The 17,968-nt window shown below is 39.4% G+C and overlaps 1 protein-coding gene across 1 annotated transcript in view; it reads left to right on the top strand.

Moving 5' to 3' along the window:
* ITGBL1 (integrin subunit beta like 1) overlaps positions 1 to 17,968 on the top strand; it is a 218,976-nt gene that overhangs the window by 110,251 nt on the left and 90,757 nt on the right. The window contains exon 6 of the mRNA XM_027115884.1: positions 1,999 to 2,139. Within this exon, the coding sequence (XP_026971685.1) occupies positions 1,999 to 2,139 (141 nt within the window). The remainder of the gene's footprint in view (positions 1 to 1,998; positions 2,140 to 17,968) is intronic.

Below are 17,968 nucleotides of genomic sequence, written 5' to 3'. Positions count from 1 at the left end.
CTAACATAATTTAACGCGAGTTAACTAAGCGTTTGATATCAAATCAAATAGTTTTAAACACTTTTAGGAAAATCCTTGCAAATACTTGTTCTTTTTCCCTTTGTCAGCTGTACTGGTAGATAAAGAGCCATGTTGGACTCTTCTGACTACTTGAAGATATCAGTGAGTGGTCAATTTCCTTCTATACAGTAGTAAAAACCTAGAAAGCTGGAAACTTATTTTTTTTTCATTTCTCTAAATGAATGATACACTTTAATAGGTAATGCTTACATGAAATCCTGGGCACACAACCAACTTTATCTTTTTTACAGGCTGTCATAGAAGAGTGAAATGCGCCAGGTTTCTGTACATGGAAAGGAAAGCAAAAGGCCTGACCTTGGGACCAAAATTATAAAGAAAAGTCCTCTCTTTAATTTTTGCAGAGTAGATCTGATTATATATCCTGCTAATTCACCTGTATTTTCCTTTAATATATAAGCTCTGCATGGGCCATGACTTCATGAATTCCCCATTGATGAACATTTAGGTCACTAGTGGTTTTTCAATAACATGAATACCACCATATTTAATATCCCTGTACATGTACTTTTCCTTTCCTTTAGATATGTTAATTGAAGTGTGCTGTTATGTTATATGTAACACACATTTAAAAAGTATATGTTGTGAAATTGCCACCCAGAAAGTTGGACATTTTGGACATTTCACCAACTCTTGATCCTAACAATCTTTTTTATTTCTGTCAGTCGTATGTCTGAAATAATTTCTAACTCACTATTGTTTAAAAGTCCCTCACCCCTTCATCATGGTAGCTTGAGTGGTAAACATTTTTATGTTTATCTATCATCATAACTTCTCTCCACAGAATTTCCAATTGGTGTCCTTTGCCTTTGTCTGTTTTGCTGTAGGCATATTTGTCTTTAGATATGAACTCATAAGAATTGTTTATATGTTTGTGAAAGTAGCTTTGTCTTGTACATACATATGACCAGACATATGACCAAACAGTTTTAGCTGTTTTTATCTTTTAGTTTGTTTCTGGTGTCTTGCCCCCAACCCAAATTTTAGATTTTTATGTCATTAAAGCTTTTTCTTTTTTCCTTTAAATAACTTGCTTTGAGGCTTTTGAATAAAAATAAATTTATTTCATATTTTATGGTTCTATTTTATATCCTTAAATCTTTAAACTAGCTAGAATTTACTTTGATCTAAAAGGTAAGAAAGGGATTTAACTTTTTTTTTTTCACAGTGATTAACTGGTTACCCTAAAGATGATTACTAAAATTCACACAAAGTTAATATGATTTACAACTAAGCATTTCTCCTATACAAATCTCCCAACGACCAAAGTTATATCTCTCCGTCTACACCAATGTCCTCTATAACCTGAGCTCATCTGATCCAGCCAACCTGACTTCTCAGTCTTCCTAATATGCACCTTCTGCTCCAATGAGTTAGGATCCCCACGTCCGTTCCCACCCTCCTTTGCTTATTCTTGCTTTCTTGACTTTCCTTGAGTTGTTCTACCTTCAGTCCTCCTAGAACATTTCCCGTTCTCTATGCTTATCCAAGCCATCTACCTTAATTACTTCAGCCCACACTGATTTCCCCTTCCCCAAACTCTTACAGTATTTATGTCCTAGTTTACAAAACATTAGTACTTTAGGTGCTTGTTTGTTTTTCATTAGCGTTTTTATAAGCTTCTTGAGAGCAAGGATTACATCTTACGTTAATTGTGTTGGTATTATCTTTGAGTCAAACCAGCACGGTGCTCATTTCACATCCTGCGATCGCACATAAGTATAGACATAGATAATAACTTTTATTAAAGAATCTCTACTGCTAACTTTAGATGGTGTTTTCCTCTATAGAATATTTTTCCTGAATACGTGTATTTTCCAAATATAAAGTAACAACAGAAAAAAAAAGAGCAATGTGTAAGATGCTTTCTCTCATGATTTTTCTTCACTAGACCCATTTAAAATTATTTTTACCCTCTAGGGATTTGTGTGTGTGGTGAATGTTCTTGCCATGATGTTGACCCGACTGGAGACTGGGGGGATATTCATGGGGACACCTGTGAGTGTGATGAAAGGGACTGCAAGGCTGTCTACGACAGATATTCTGACGACTTCTGTTCTGGTAAGTGCTTGCCTAACTCCTGTTTTTAAATAAGAAAATAGTCATTTCCCCATTTTCAAGATTTATTCGGCTTCTCACAGAAACCGTAAAAGAATGGAATGCGCCTTCTAAAGCATTCGGTATCCATAGGGCTCCTAATAGCAACGTGGAAACTGTTAGAGGAATCACACATTGGGCAAAGATCTGAGAGGAAAATGCACCTGCTCTCTGAAAATTCGTCTAATTCCTCACCAAGAAGAACTATTACCTCCAAGTATTGAATACACAACCGTGAGAATACAAAGCTAGCAGACCTGACCATGAACAGGAGAGGTACCATTATGGCAGCCATATCAATATAGTACGAGACTTAGGACAATATAGTTCTCATGGGTAGTTCAATGCATTGCTTCTTTGGTATGATTTATATACTAAAATTGTTCTGCAGTGCAGCCTACAATTGAATATCAATTAGTGGTTTCAAAAATTCTATTCCTGGCTTCCCTGGTGGCACAGTGGTTGAGAGTCTGCCTGCCGATGCAGGGGACACGGGTTCGTGCCCCGGTCCGGGAAGATCCCACATGCCGCGGAGCGGCTGAGCCCATGAGCCATGGCCGCTGAGCCTGCGCGTCCGGAGCCTGTGCTCCGCAACGGGAGAGGCCACAACAGTGAGAGGCCCGTGTATGCAAAAAAAAGAAAAAAAAAATTCTATTCCATGAATTTTTATGGAACAGATACTATTTTCCAGGCTCTCGATACTATTTGCCAGTGGCCTCTGGGCCACTGGTACCAGCAGTGAAGGAGACAAACATCCTTGACATTATGGAGTTTGTAATCTAAATGCAAAGGAAAAAAAAAAATACATCCTGCCAGAATTTCTAATAGTGCAAAGGGGAAAAAAAAAAAACAGGCAGTCAGATTTATCTGAAAAAGTGTCATTTAGCAAAAATAGAGTTACTCCTTTTCAGTCTGGTTATATTGGACAATCGAGAAGACAGAGACATGGGCATATACACGTCTTTATGCTTGACTGCTTGGTTGGTACAGGGATATAGAGAGGAAACGCCGCTTGTCTCCAGAAAGTTTGCCAGCAAAGGGAGATAAAAGAGCTGCCCTATTTAATTATGATTATGCAACTGCAAAGACTTCTCTGTCCTGGCTGAGGAGAGCCTGCTGCTAAAGCTTCCCACTGCAGAAGAATTTCCCTCTTCTGATGATCCCTTGTGCTTGGGAGAATTTCCTAAAACATTTCCTAAGCATTTTGTCCTTTGGCAGGGCACACCCAAAGAAATTGAAGTATACCATGTAGCTCATGGGGGCCATATTCTCAAAAAGACACTTCACAAGGCAGCTGCTTTCATTTGTGGTTCCATCCCAGGGCTCTGTGCAGTTGTTGGTGGCACTGTCTTTACTGTCCCACCCCAGGAATGGGGTCAGTCCAATGCCAAAGGCAAGGACCAAAGACTATGCCCTTTCCAGGTTTTTCTGTTATTCATTCTGGGTAAGTGTTCTTTATTATCCTCATTGTCAACACCATGGGAATAAAACAGCTAACAACTATTCAGTGACTTCTGTATGCCAGACAATCTGTAAAGCACTTCCCAGATTTGCATTTATTCTTCATAAAAGACTATGACATAGGGAACATATTTATTCTCATTTTACAGCTGGGGAAACTGAGGTTCAGGGAATTCCATAACCTGCTGCAGGCTCCACCACTAACAGCTAAAATCAAAATGTTAACAAGGTCTCTGAATCTGAAGAAATCTAAAGGTTCGTTCTTTAGTGAATGAATCTTTGTTTAAACTTAAACTTCAATTTAATATAACATTGATTGAGTGCTAATTATGCTATAGGCACTGTGTGAGATATTAGGGGATTAAAATATAAAAAAGCCTAGGCTCTGACCTTAAGAAATTTATTGTTTAGCAAAGAAAACTGCCACATAAACATGCATTTCAATATACTATCGTGTGGGAGATTGGCATATTCATGCATATGTTTACTTATACTGGGGACGTAGCAATGAACACAACAGATAAAAGTCCTCTCCTTGGGGAGTTTACATCCTGGTGGGCCTGGAGAGACAAAAAAACAAACAAAATGTATAGTAGGTCAGTGCTATATATTTTCATGGCCATTGTGCTATAGACTAAAATGAGCAGAGAAAGGGGTTGACAATCTCAGGGCATGGGCTTGTTTGACATTTTAATTAGGAGGGTGAGGCTCTTCACAGAGGTGGTGATGTGTGACATGCATCGCATGATGCTTTTGGATCACTGTGCACGTACAGTTCTGCGACGGGCATCCCAGGCAGAGGGGAAAGAGGCATAAGATCTGTGCAGGGGCCTAGAATCAACTTGGTTATTACCAGAATGTACAAGTAACGAAGGGTAAAGCTAGCAAGAAATAAGGACTGAAGGACTTTTTACCTTGCTGCTGAACTAGACTCTGTTCTAAAGGCAATGCTAGAGATGGTTTTAGGCAGTGGAGAGCTATAGTCACCAGGTTTCTAGTCTGGTTGTCTGGGTAAATGTTGGTGCCATTTACTGAAATGGAGAATATAGAAGAACATTGTCAAATTCGTTTCTAGACATATCAGGCATAGAGGACCAATGGCAAACCAAAGCCGATCATTTTTTTCAGCCTGTTGAATACGTGACTCTGAAGGATCAGGGCTGAACATGAGAATTTACAGAGTCATAAACACTGAGTTGTCAGTAGAAAACTATACCGGGGCTCAGGGAACACCATTTAAGGTTGTCATTTTTAAGATTGTGTGATAAAACATGAATTCACATACATTAAAACAGGAAAATAAAGAGATAATCAGACTACATATAAAAATCTTAACTTTGTGATTTTCTGATAGGATGCTTTTTTTTTAAGCATAGGGAACACTCTTTCTTGTTAAACCCATGATCCTGATTTTGGAGTGGGGTTGGAAAATTCAAATTACACTACTGAATTATCACTACGTCATAGTGATAATTCAGGGTCATGTGAGCTAGTCCATCTCACCGTGAGGAGCGGGGCCGTGGGGTGAAGATGGGCATTGACACTTAGGCTGACACTTGGATCCTTTCATAAGCTCACAATTCCTGATGCACGTTATTTAGGCTTAGAGTTACTACATAGGTGGGGCAGGTGGAAGCCATTGAGGAGGTCTCCTTGGAATCTGAAATTTTCCACTTCATCTAATCCATCCCTCCTTCCTGCTCCCTATTTTCTTCTTTCTCACATTTTCCATTCTTCCCTATGCTAGAACATTATAGAGAAAGTTAAGTGATCAGGCAGTTATGGTTGTGTGGTTGGTAGAGTTTCTCATGGGAAGAGTTTAGGAGAGAATTTGTACGTGGTCTCTATGCCCTGGATGTAGACAGGTAGGGGTGGGAAGAGGTGATGGGGTAATAGGCTGTGATTTGAGCAATAAAACATCAGGCTGTGATTATGATTTTTTTATTTATTTATTGAAGTGAATTAAATGTGGACAGTTCTCCACAGCCTGTCTCCCAGACTTAAAATGAGAAATTTAGGAAAGAAGAAACACGTTGACAGAGATCCTGCTCTATTAGATACCCATCAAGTTCGTTCACACACCTCATTCCATTTTATGTTCGCCCTAACTCAGAGAAGGAGACGTGATTATCCACATTTTTTTTTTCTTAGCCACATTTTAACAGAAGAGGAAATGTTCAGAGAAATTAAGCAACTTGACAAAGTTCACACTGCCCTTAAGCGTCATCTGAAAACACATTACATGAGCCTAAATACTCATGTAATTTAATCTCCGAGTGATACAAATAAAATTCTTCAATTTTACTTTATTTTGGTAAGGAAGAGCTGTCCTCTGGATGCTCAAAATTCTTATAAAACTAAGCTTCTCTGAACATCATTCTGATCTGGGGCAGGCATCAACCTCTGGAGTATTTCTTCATTCCCACTATATCTGTAGAATTCCATATATGATGCTTAGTGAATTATTAGCCTTCGCAGTTTTCCTAATTGCCTGTCGAAGTTGAACCACAGGAAGGGAGCCATGCAGTTGATTACTGAATGTGTTAATACCTTAGTGATAATAAGACGGAAGTACGCCAAGTACATGGCTATTGTCTAGTGATTTATGCCGGGCTGGAGTGTGATAAGGCTCAGATGAAACGCAGCTTTATTTTTAGCTCCCATTCTTGCCCTCCTGAGAGTGTTGAGCTTATTTAAGTCCAAGGGAAATCTCCCATTGGATTATAGTTATCTTGTTTAATTGACCTTCTTATTTTATTCATTCATTCCCACTGTATGCGTTCACCTGTTCAAAAACGCACTTAAATGTAAATATTTTGTGCCTAAGGCATCATGGGTATAGGGGGTGGGATACAAATTTTGAAACATGTTCCCTGCTTCCAAATAAATCAGTTGTATTCATTCTTCGTTTCACTCCTAAATGTTGTTCACTGACACATGAATTCATCCACACACAAACATGACTCATATACTCAGAAAAATACACACACACACACACACACGGCTCAAAGATGATACTGTTGACAACTTTTGAGTGTGACTAAAATGGCAGGGGCATGACCAGCCATCCTGAAGTGAACCAACTACTCTATTACTTCGATTCTATGAGCTGCTCCCCTGATTTGACTTTCTGATTAGGAAGTAACAACTTTATTCCTGATGGCTGTTTATCACTCTGGTCTATTTCCCTAAATCCCTTAATAGGAAAAATATGCTGCAGTGTGACTTTCCACTTTTTCAGCTTGTTCCTGCCTATCAACATGATGAAAATACAAAGTTAGTCCTGGCTTAGAGTTCCTTTGGTTTGGAAAGTGGAATCATTTGATAGAACCATATTACGTGGGGAAATTAGCCTTTATGGATTACCAAAGCATTAAGGAAAGAAACTGAAGGAAATGATTACGTATATCCAGTTTGCATTGTCTTGAAAGGGAAAATAATATATCAAATGGATTTTTTAAAAAAATCAAGTACTAGTTAGATCTAACTTATCCCCCCGCCAACTTTTCTCTCTTGATGGTCTTCATATTACTTTGTAGGAAGCTACTTGTAAATATCAGATTCCAGTTCATGAGCATTTTTTGATCATTTTTAAGGCAAGAAATATCCTCTATGGAAGAAGAGTGTTCTGGAATGGATAGAACTACATTTGTCCTGCATTGATGTTTCTGAGGCTAGATAGCTTAATGCAAAAGAGCTCAATGATTACAAAGAAAAAAATAAGTTTTGGTGTCAGCACGCTGTCCTATAATGTCCTGAGAGCCTTTAAAGCTCAGCATGGGCGTGATGCCACTTGATGTGTCTCTTGCTGCCAAATTCCTGCCCTTGTGATGCAGTTCAGGCTGTGATCCCATTTACATACCAAAACTAGACACCATGTTCTTTCATTGTCATGGATGTGTGTGTGTGTGTGTGTGTGTGTGTGTGTGTGTGTGTGTGTGTGTTTGTTCAAACAATGCTCATAGACCTTTTGAAAGCAGTTCTCTAATGTATGTTCTGCATATTTGCTATCAGGGATAAACAATAACATTCTGTACCTTTAATCTCTATTTTGTCGATCCTCTGCCTACAGAGTTTAAAGGAATCCTTGTTAGAATCAATGAAATTAACTCCTGCAGGCCAAATATATGTGTATTTATACACACCTAGATTTGACAAACTAGCACTGAAGCATGACATTTCAGATCAGTGTGGTAAAATTCACTTCTTCTAGTTTTCTCATTTTCAAGATAAACTGAGATAAAGGCCAGAAAGATGAACTAGTGACACATGTATTTATTTATTTAGTTAATTTTTAACATCTTTATTGGCATATAATTGCTTTACCATGACATGTTCGTTTCTGCTTTATAACAAAGTGAATCAGCTATACATATACATATGTTCCCATATCTCTTCCCTCTTGCATCTCCCTCCCTCCCACCCTCCCTATCCCACCCCTCTAGGTGGTCACAAAGCACCAAGTTGATCTCCCTGTGCTTTGCGGCTGCTTCCCACTAGCTATCTGTTTTACGTTTGGTAGTGTATATATGTCCATGCCACTCTCTCACTTTGTCACAGCTTACCCTTCCCCCTCCCCGTGTCCTCAAGTCCATTCTCTACATCTGTGTCTTTATTCCTGTCCTGCCCCTAGGTTCTTCATAACCTTTTTTTTTTTTTAGATTCCATATATATGTGTTAACATACGGTATTTTTTTTTCTCTTTCTGACTTACTTCACCTCTGTATGACAGACTCTAGGTCCATCCACCTTAGTGGCACATTTAGATGGAAGACACAGGCCTCCTAATTTCTTCACTTATGCTTTTTTTCCCTACTTGTTTAGGAAAGACCTTGATATAGTATGTTATGGCAGTCTAAAGGATTTTCATGCTAAATAGATTTTATCATTTCTAAACTCTACTTTATAAATCAAAACCAAGCATTTTCATCTTCATTTTATCGCTATAAAATGATTCCTTCTCTCTCTCTCTTTGGCATAACTTTTATGCTGGAATTGAGAAACTTGTCACCTCAGAAAAGCAATTGCAGTTTCAATTTGTGATTTCCTGCCTTTTCTGAAAGGCTAAATACCTGCTTCAGAATCTGGTATCAATACATTGCATTTCTAACTGATTTTCCTAACTCCACTGATAAAATACCATGAAGGATTTTATAGAAAAAGTACAGTTTCATTTAAAGTGGGATCCATAACATATTTTTGACAACGTGTGACTTTGAGTTATTAAAAGATGTAGAACATATTTAATTTTTGTTACTGTAAAAGTAAAGTTATGTTTATGTTTTAACTTGTCAAATTAATCTCTGATCAACATTTAGATTAGGCAGTACCACTGTCGATACTATTTTTCTCTGTTACTTTTACATTTGCTTCTTCTGTGATCTTCATTGGGGTCTTTGATTTAGGTATTCCTACTTTCCCAAAACGATGACACCTTCAAAAAAACTCTATATGCCACTATTTCATCATTTAACCTGGTTGCCATATATTCACTGACTCTCAGGAATTTCATTAGGGATGGTTTACTTTAAGTCATCCATATTGCCATGACCCTTCTTTCCTCAGCTTGAACTTGTTCAGTGGATGTTGGTTTCTAATGGCAAAGTGTAGAAGACACATCAGTGGCTGATTTGAGGAGCAGTGGCCGTCCTGAACTAGGCGATGTTCTCCCACTTTGATACTTTCCTATTTAAAGGCCAAACCTTTTATCGCAAGCCAAACACAGCAATGACACGATCTCATCAGTTCTTTCCAGTGTGTACACAATTGACTGCAGCTGTTTTTTTTTTTTTTTTTTTCGGTACGCGGGCCTCTCACTGTTGTGGCCTCTCCCGATGCGGAGCACAGGCTCCGGACACGCAGGCTCAGCGGCCATGACTCACGGGCCCAGCCGCTCCGCGGCATGTGGGATCCTCCCGGACTGGGGCACGAACCCGTGTTCCCTGCATCGGCAGTCGGACTCTCAACCACTGCGCCACCAGGGAAGCCCCTGCAGCTGTTTTTGAGAGCATCTTTTGATCAAATGAAGCAGGGGCTGTGGTACAAGCCTGAGGCAGAAGCACGGAAGCTTAGGGATCATCACACACATGGTAAAAGTGAGGACACACTTTATATCGTCTTCCCAACTTTATTTGGAGTTGGTGATGCCTGGAGGTGACGCGGACACTTATAGGAGTAATCCTTGAGAATGTTTGTGATGCTGCATTAAATGCACAGGGAGTAGATGTGAAGACCTTACAGGCCACATTTACCTCTGGAGTTTGTAGTAGTGCACAGAAATAGCAAAGGGATAGAAAAGTGAAGCTGCATAACATTAGCGGGGAAAAGCACAGAGATTAAAGACTGAGTGAGGAAGATAGAATAAAAAGAAAACAGAGTGAATATGAGGGCAGAAAGGGGAAAGACTTGCAGAGATTTCTTCTAGCTAGTGCATCTGTACATTTTGCAAAATTTGTTGAAGCACCCACAATTAATCTGACTTCTTTAGATATTAACTGGACCAGATTTTAATTCTAAAAATCTCTATTGATAGCTTTTGACCATGTTCACGGATTTGTTTTAGGCCACCACAGTTTTTTTTTTTTTTTTTACAATGGTGTGTTAGTTTCTGCTTTATAACAAAGTGAATCAGTTATACATATACACATGTTCCGATATCTCTTCCCTCTTGTGTCTCCCTCCCTCCCACCCTCCCTATCCCACTCCTCCAGGCGGTCATAAAGCACCAAGCTGATCTCCCTGTGCTACGCGGCTGCTTCCCACTAGCTATCTACCTTACGTTTGGTAGTGTATATATGTCCATGCCTCTCTCTCGCTTTGTCACAGCTTACCCTTCCCCCTCCCCATCTCCTCAAGTCCATTCTCTAGTAGGTCTAGTAGGACACAGTCTTTATTCCTGTCTTACCCCTAGGTTCTTCATGACAGTTTTTTTTTTTCTTAAGTTTCATATATATGTGTTAGCATACGGTATTTGTCTCTCTCTTTCTGACTTACTTCACTCTGCATGACAGACTCTAGGTCTATCCACTTCATTACAAATAGCTCAATTTCGTTTCTTTTTATGGCTGAGTAATATTCCATTGTATATATGTGCCACATCTTCTTTATCCATTCATCCGATGATGGACACTTAGGTTGTTTCCATCTCCGGGCTATTGTAAATAGAGCTGCAATGAACATTTTGGTACATGACTCTTTTTGAATTATGGTTTTCTCAGGGTATATGCCCAGTAGTGGGATTGCCGGGTCATATGGTAGTTCTATTTGTAGTTTTTTAAGGAACCTCCATACTGTTCTCCACAGTGGCTGTATCAACTTACATTCCCACCAACAGTGCAAGAAGGTTCCCTTTCCTCCACACCCTCTCCAGCATTTATTGTTTCTAGATTTTTTGATGATGGCCATTCTGATTGGTGTGAGATGATATATCATTGTAGTTTTGATTTGCATTTCTCTCATGATTAATGATGTTGAGCATTCTTTCATGTGTTTATTGGCAGTCTGTATATCTTCTTTGGAGAAAAGTCTATTTAGGTCTTCTGCCCATTTTTGGATTGGGTTGTTTGTTTTCTTTGTTATTGAGCTGCATGAGCTGCTTGTAAATTTTGGAGATTAATCCTTTGTCAGTTGCTTCATTTGCAAATATTTTCTCCCATTCTGAGGGCTGTCTTTTCGTCTGGTTTATGGTTTCCTTTGCTGTGCAAAAGCTTTGAAGTTTCATTAGGTCAAATTTGTTTATTTTTGTTTTTATTTCCATTTCTCTAGGAGGTGGGTCAAAAAGTACCTTGCTGTGATTTATGTCATAGAGTGTCCTGCCTATGTTTTCCTCTAAGAGTTTGATAGTTTCTGGCCTTACATTTAGGTCTTTAATCCACTTTGAGCTTATTTTTGTGTATGGTGTTAGGGAGTGATCTAAGCTTATACTTTTACATGTACCTGTCCAGTTTTCCCAGCACCACTTATTGAAGAGGCTGTCCTTTCTCCACTGTACATTCCTGCCTCCTTTATCAAAGATAAGATGACCATATGTGCGTGGGTTTATCTCTGGGCTTTCTATCCTGTTCCATTGATCTATCTTTCTGTTTCTGTGCCAGTACCATACTGTCTTGATTACTGTAGCTTTGTAGTAAAGTCTGAAGTCAGGGAGCCTGATTCCTCCAGCTCCGTTTTTCGTTCTCCAGATTGCTTTGGCTATTAGGGGTCTTTTGTGTTTCCATACAAATTGTGAAATTTTTTGTTCTAGTTCTGTGAAAAATGCTAGTGGTAGTTTGATAGGGATTGCATTGAATCTATAGATTGCTTTGGGTAGTAGAGTCATTTTCACAATGTTGATTCTTCCAATCCAAGAACATGGTATTTCTCTCCATCTATTTGTATCATCTTTAATTTCTTTCATCAGTGTCTTATAGTTTTCTGCATACAGGTCTTTTGTCTCCTTAGGTAGGTTTATTCCTAGATATTTTATTCTTTTTGTTGCAGTGGTAAATGGGAGTGTTTTCTTGATTTCACTTTCAGATTTTTCGTCATTAGTGTATAGGAATGCCAGAGATTTCTGTGCATTAATTTTGTATCCTGCTACTTTACCCAATTCATTGATTAGCTCTAGTAGTTTTCTGGTAGCATCTTTAGGATTCTCTATGTATAGTGTCATGTCATCTGCAAACAGTGACAGCTTTACTTCTTCTTTTCCGATTTGGATTCCTTTTATTTCCTTTTCTTCTCTGATTGCTGTGGCTAAAACTTCCAAAACTATGTTGAATAAGAGTGGTGAGAGTGGGCAACCTTGTCTTGTTCCTGAACTTAGTGGAAATGCTTTCAGTTTTTCACCATTGAGGATGATGTTGGCTGTGAGTTTGTTGTATATGGCCTTTATTATGTTGAGGAAAGTTCCCTCTATGCCTACTTTGTGCAGGGTTTTTATCATAAATGGGTGTTGAATTTTGTCAAAAGCTTTCTCTGCATCTATTGAGATGATCATATGGTTTTTCTCCTTCAATTTGTTAATATGGTGTATCACGTTGATTGATTTGCATATATTGAAGAATCCTTGCATTCCTGGAATAAACCCCACTTGATCATGGTGTATGATACGTTTAATGTGCTGTTGGATTCTGTTTGCTAGTATTTTGTTGAGGATTTTTGCATCTACGTTCATCAGTGATATTGGCCTGTAGTTTTCTTTCTTTGTGACATCCTTGTCTGGTTTTGGTATCAGGGTGATGGTGGCCTCGTAGAATGAGTTGGGGAGTGTTCCTCCCTCTGCTATATTTTGGAAGAGTTTGAGAAGGATAGGTGATAGCTCTTCTCTAAATGTTTGACAGAATTCGCCTGTGAAGCCATCTGGTCCTGGGCTTTTGTTTGTTGGAAGATTTTTAATCCCACTCTCAATTTCAGTGCTTGTGATTGGTCTGTTCATATTTTCTATTTCTTCCTGGTTCGGTCTCTGAAGTTTGTGCTTTGCTAAGAATTTGTCCATTTCTTCCAGGTTGTCCATTTTATTGGCATAGAGTTGCTTGTAGTAATCTCTCATGATATTTTGTATTTCTGCAGTACAGTTGTTACTTCTCCTTTTTCATTTCTAATTCTATTGATTTGAGTCTTCTCCCTTTTTTTCTTGATGAGTCTGGCTAATGGTTTATCAATTTTGTTTGTCTTCTCAAAGAAGCAGCTTTTAGTTTTATTGATCTTTGCTATCGTTTCCTTCATTTCTTTTTCATTTATTTCTGATTTGATCTTTATGATTTCTTTCCTTCTGCTAACTTTGGGGTTTTTTTTGTTCTTTTTTCTCTAATTGCTTTAGGTGCAAGGTTAGGTTGTTTATTCGAGATGTTTCCTGTTTCTTAAGGTAGGATTGTATTGCTATAAATTTCCCTCTTAGAACTGCTTTTGCTGCATCCCTTAGATTTTGGGTTGTCGTGTCTCCATTGTTGTTTGTTTCTAGGTATTTTTTAATTTCCTCTTTGATTTCTTCAGTGATCACTTCATAATAAGTAGTGTATTGTTTAGCCTCCATGTGTTTGTATTTTTTTACAGATCTTTTCCTGTAATTGATATCTAGTCTCATAGCATTGTGGTCGGATAAGATACTTGGTACAATTTCAATTTTCTTAAATTTACCAAGGCTTGATTTGTGACCCATGATATGATGTATCCTGGAGAATGTTCCATGAGCACTTGAGAAAAATGTGTTTTCTGTTGTTTTTGGATGGAATGTCCTATAAATATCAATTAAGTCCATCTTGTTTAATATATCATTTAAAGCTTGTGTTTCCATATTTATTTTCATTTTGGATGATCTGTCCATTGGTGAAAGTGGGGTTTTAAAATCCCCTACTATGAATGTGTTACTGTCGATATCCGTTTTTATGGCTGTTAGTAGTTGCCTTATGTATTGAGGTGCTCCTATGTTGGGTGCATAAATATTTACAATTGTTATATCTTCTTCTTGGATCGATCCCTTGATCATTATGTAGTGTCCTTCTTTGTTTCTTCTAATAGTCTTTATTTTAAAGTCTATTTTGTCTGATATGAGAATTGCTACTCCAGCTTTCTTTTGGTTTCCATTTGCACAAAATATCTTTTTCCATCCCCTCACTTGCAGTCTGTATGTGTCTCTAGGTCTGAAGTGGGTCTCTTGTAGACAGCAAATATATGGGTCTTGTTTTTGTATCCATTCAATCAATCTGTGTCTTTTGGTGGGAGCATTTAGTCCATTTACATTTAAGGTAATTATCGATATGTATGTTCCTATTCCCATTTTCTTAATTGTTTTGGGTTTGTTATTGTAGGTCTTTTCCTTCTCTTGTGTTTCTTGCCTAGAGAAGTTCCTTTAGCAGTTGTTGTAGAGCTGGTTTGGTGGTGCTGAACTCTCTCAGCTTTTCCTTGTTTGTAAAGGTTTTAATTTCTCCATCAAATCTGAATGAGATCCTTGCTGGGTAGAGTAATCTTGGTTGCAGGTTCTTCTCCTTCATCAGTTTAAATATGTCCTGCCAGTCCCTTCTGGCTTGCAGAGTTTCTGCTGCAAGATCAGCTGGTAACCTTATGGGGATTCCCTTGTGTGTTATTTGTTGTTTTTCCCTTGCTGCTTTTAATATGTTTTCTTTGTATTTAATTTTTGACAGTTTGATTAATATGTGTCTTGGCGTATTTCTCCTTGGGTTTATTCTGTATGGGACTCTCTGTGCTTTCTGGACTTGATTAACTGTTTCCTTTCCCATATTAGGGAAGTTTTCAACTATAATCTCTTCAAATATTTTCTCAGTCCCTTTCTTTTTTCTCTTCTTCTTCTGGAACCCCTATAATTCGAATGTTGGTGCGTTTAATGTTGTCCCAGAGGTCTGTGAGACTGTCCTCAGTTCTTTTCATTCTTTTTTCTTTATTCTGCTCTGCAGTAGTTATTTCCACTATTTTACCTTCCAGGTCACTTATCCATTCTTCTGCCTCAGTTATTCTGCTATTGATCCCATCTAGAGTATTTTTCATTTCATTTATTGTGTTGTTCATCATTGTTTGTTTCATCTTTAGTTCTTCTAGGTCCTTTTTAAATGTTTCTTGCATTTTGTCTATTCTATTTCCAAGATTTTGGATCATCTTTACTATCATTATTCTGAATTATTTTTCAGGTAGACTGCCTATTTCCTCTTCATTTGTTAGGTCAGGTGGGTTTTTATCTTGGTCCTTCATCTGCTGTGTGTTTTTCTGTCTTCTCATTTTGCTTATCTTACTGTGTTTGGGGTCTCCTTTTTACAGGCTGCAGGTTCGTAGTTCCCGTTGTTTTTGGTGTCTGTCCCCAGTGGCTAAGGTTCGTTCAGTGGGTTGTGTAGGCTTCCTCGTGGAGGGGACTGGTGCCTGTGTTCTGGTGGATGAGGCTGGATCTTGTCTTTCTGGTGGGCAGGTCCACGTCTGGTGGTGTGTTTTGGGGTGTCTGTGGACTTATTATGATTTTAGGCAGCCTCTCTGCTAATGGGTGGGGTTGTGTTCCTGTCTTGCTAGTAGTTTGGCATAGGATGTCCAGCACTGTAGCTTGATGGTCGTTGAGTGAAGCTGGGTGCTGGTGTTGAGATGGAGATCTCTGGGAGATTTTCGGCGTTTGATATTATGTGGAGCTGGGAGGTCCTCTAGTGGACCAGTGTTCTGAAGTTGGCTCTCCCACCTCAGAGGCACAGCACTGACTCCTGGCTGCAGCACCAAGAGCCTTTCATCCACACGGCTGAGAATAAAAGGGAGAAAAAGTAGAAAGAATTAGTAGAAGTAGAAAGAAAGAAAGAAGGGATGGAGGGAGGGATGGAGGGAGGGACAGAGGAAGAGAGGAAGGAAGGAAGGAATGAGGGAAGGAAGGAAAAAAGAAAGAAGATAAAGTGAAATAAAATAAGATACAATATAATAAAGTTATTGAAATAAAAAAATAATTATTAAAAAAAAAAACGGACAGATAGAACCCTAGGACAAATGGTGGAAGCAAAGCTATACAGAGAAAATCTCACACAGAAGCATACACACACAATCACAAGAAGAGGAAAAGGGGAAAAAATCATAAATCTTGCTCTCAAAGTTCACCTCCTTAATTTGGGGTGATTCTTTGTCTGTTCAGGTATTCCACAGATGCAGGTACATCAAGTTGATTGTGGAGCTTTAATCCGCTGCTTCTGAGGCTGCTGGGAGAGATTTCCCTTTCTCTTCTTTGTTCGCACAGCTCCCAGGGCTGAGCTTTGTATTTGGCCCCGCCTCTGCGTGTAGGTCGCCTGAGGGCGTCTGTTTTTTGCTCAGACAGGACGGGGTTAAAGGAGCCGCTGATTCGGGGAGGGAGGGGCACGGAGTGCGGGGCGGGCCTGCGGCGGCAGAGGCCGGCGTGACGTTGCGCCGGCGTGACGTTGCACCAGCCCGAGGCGTGCCGTGCGTTCTCCCGGGGGAGTTTTCCTTGGATTACGGGACCCTGGCAGTGGCGGGCTGCAGAGGCTACCCGGAAGCGGGGTGTGGACAGTGACCTGTGCTCGCACACAGGCTTCTTGGTGGCGGCAGCAGCAGCCTTAGCGTCTCTTGCCCGTTTCTGGGGTCCGCGCTGTTAGCTGCGGCTCGCGCCCGTCTCTGGAGCTCCTTTAAGCAGCGTTCTTAATTCCCTCCAGGTACGTGGGGTGTTTCTTGCTGTTTGGGAGGTTTGAGGTTTTCTGCCAGCGTTCAGTAGGTGCTCTGCCAGAGTTGCTCCATGTGTAGATGTATTTCAGGTGTATCTGTGGGGAGGAAGGCGCTCTCAGCGTCCTACTCCTCCGCCATCTTCCCGGAAGCCCTCCACAGTTTTTTTTAATGTTGACATGTGAATTAATCTCAGATAGAAGGTAATGGCTGCTCTTAAACCAACTACAGAAGTTGAGGACGTTCTCCCTTTAGTCCCCGTTTCCCTCCTCACAGGTTCCTACTTTATTCCACGTGCCAAGGGATTAGGACCGTCCCTGCCTGTGAATTCCAGGCACCTGCAGCAGCACGTGGCATCCTCTTGGGTAGTCACAGATTTCCTGGCATCCTCACCTACTGGATGTTTTGTTCTAACTTTCACAGCTATTTTGAAGTTTCAAGAGTAAAGCTTTTTTCCCCTTTCAATCTAACTCTGTTTTTCACTTTTATTGTTGAAGTGTCAATTTGTTTTCCACAAATGGCAGTATGTTTTGTACTTTGTCTAGCCTCCTCATGGTAGATCTAACTGACCTTGAAATGAAACCTCTTGTCTCCAAGAATTTCAAAGCCACTGGCTCCCATAAAACAGCAGAATTGATTGTACTTTAAACGTTAAAGATTTTGTTTTAAAAACTGTTATTTATCTATACATTTGCAACATACCTGTGTTTGCAAATTTTGCTCTAAATTATTGGGTTAGCCAGTGAGAGGCCCGCGCACCGCGATGAAGAGTGGCCCCCGCTCACCGTAACTGGAGAAAGCCCTCGCACAGAAACGAAGACCCAACTCAGCCAAAAACAAACAAACAAACAAATAAATAAATTATTGGGTTAGCCAAAAAGTTCATTTGGGTTTTTCTGTAAGATGTTAAGTGAAAACCCAAATGAACTTTTTGCCCAACCCAATACACGAGGATTGGGAAGATGGGTAGGAACTTCTTAAGCCAGGATAAATGGCAAGAAGCCATGGAACCCAACAATCTCTGCGATATAATTGCTATTAAGTCAAACTATTGTAATAAAAATTCTTATATTTGAAAGTCCAAATGATCATAGTCACGTAATATGTATTTATTAGCAATCAGAAGTTTTTTCCTTTAAGATGATGAGCTCTAAGGCAAAGTATTAACAGCAATTTGTTGTATAGACTTTGTTACGTAGTAGGT

Source organism: Aethalodelphis obliquidens, unplaced genomic scaffold (genome assembly GCF_003676395.1).
Source record: "Aethalodelphis obliquidens isolate GAN/ISIS:26980383/991018 unplaced genomic scaffold, ASM367639v1 scaffold15, whole genome shotgun sequence".
NCBI classification, from domain to species: domain Eukaryota; kingdom Metazoa; phylum Chordata; class Mammalia; order Artiodactyla; family Delphinidae; genus Aethalodelphis; species Aethalodelphis obliquidens.
The sequence above is the reverse complement of the archived record's forward strand: the minus strand, read 5'-3'. Positions and strand labels throughout refer to the sequence as shown.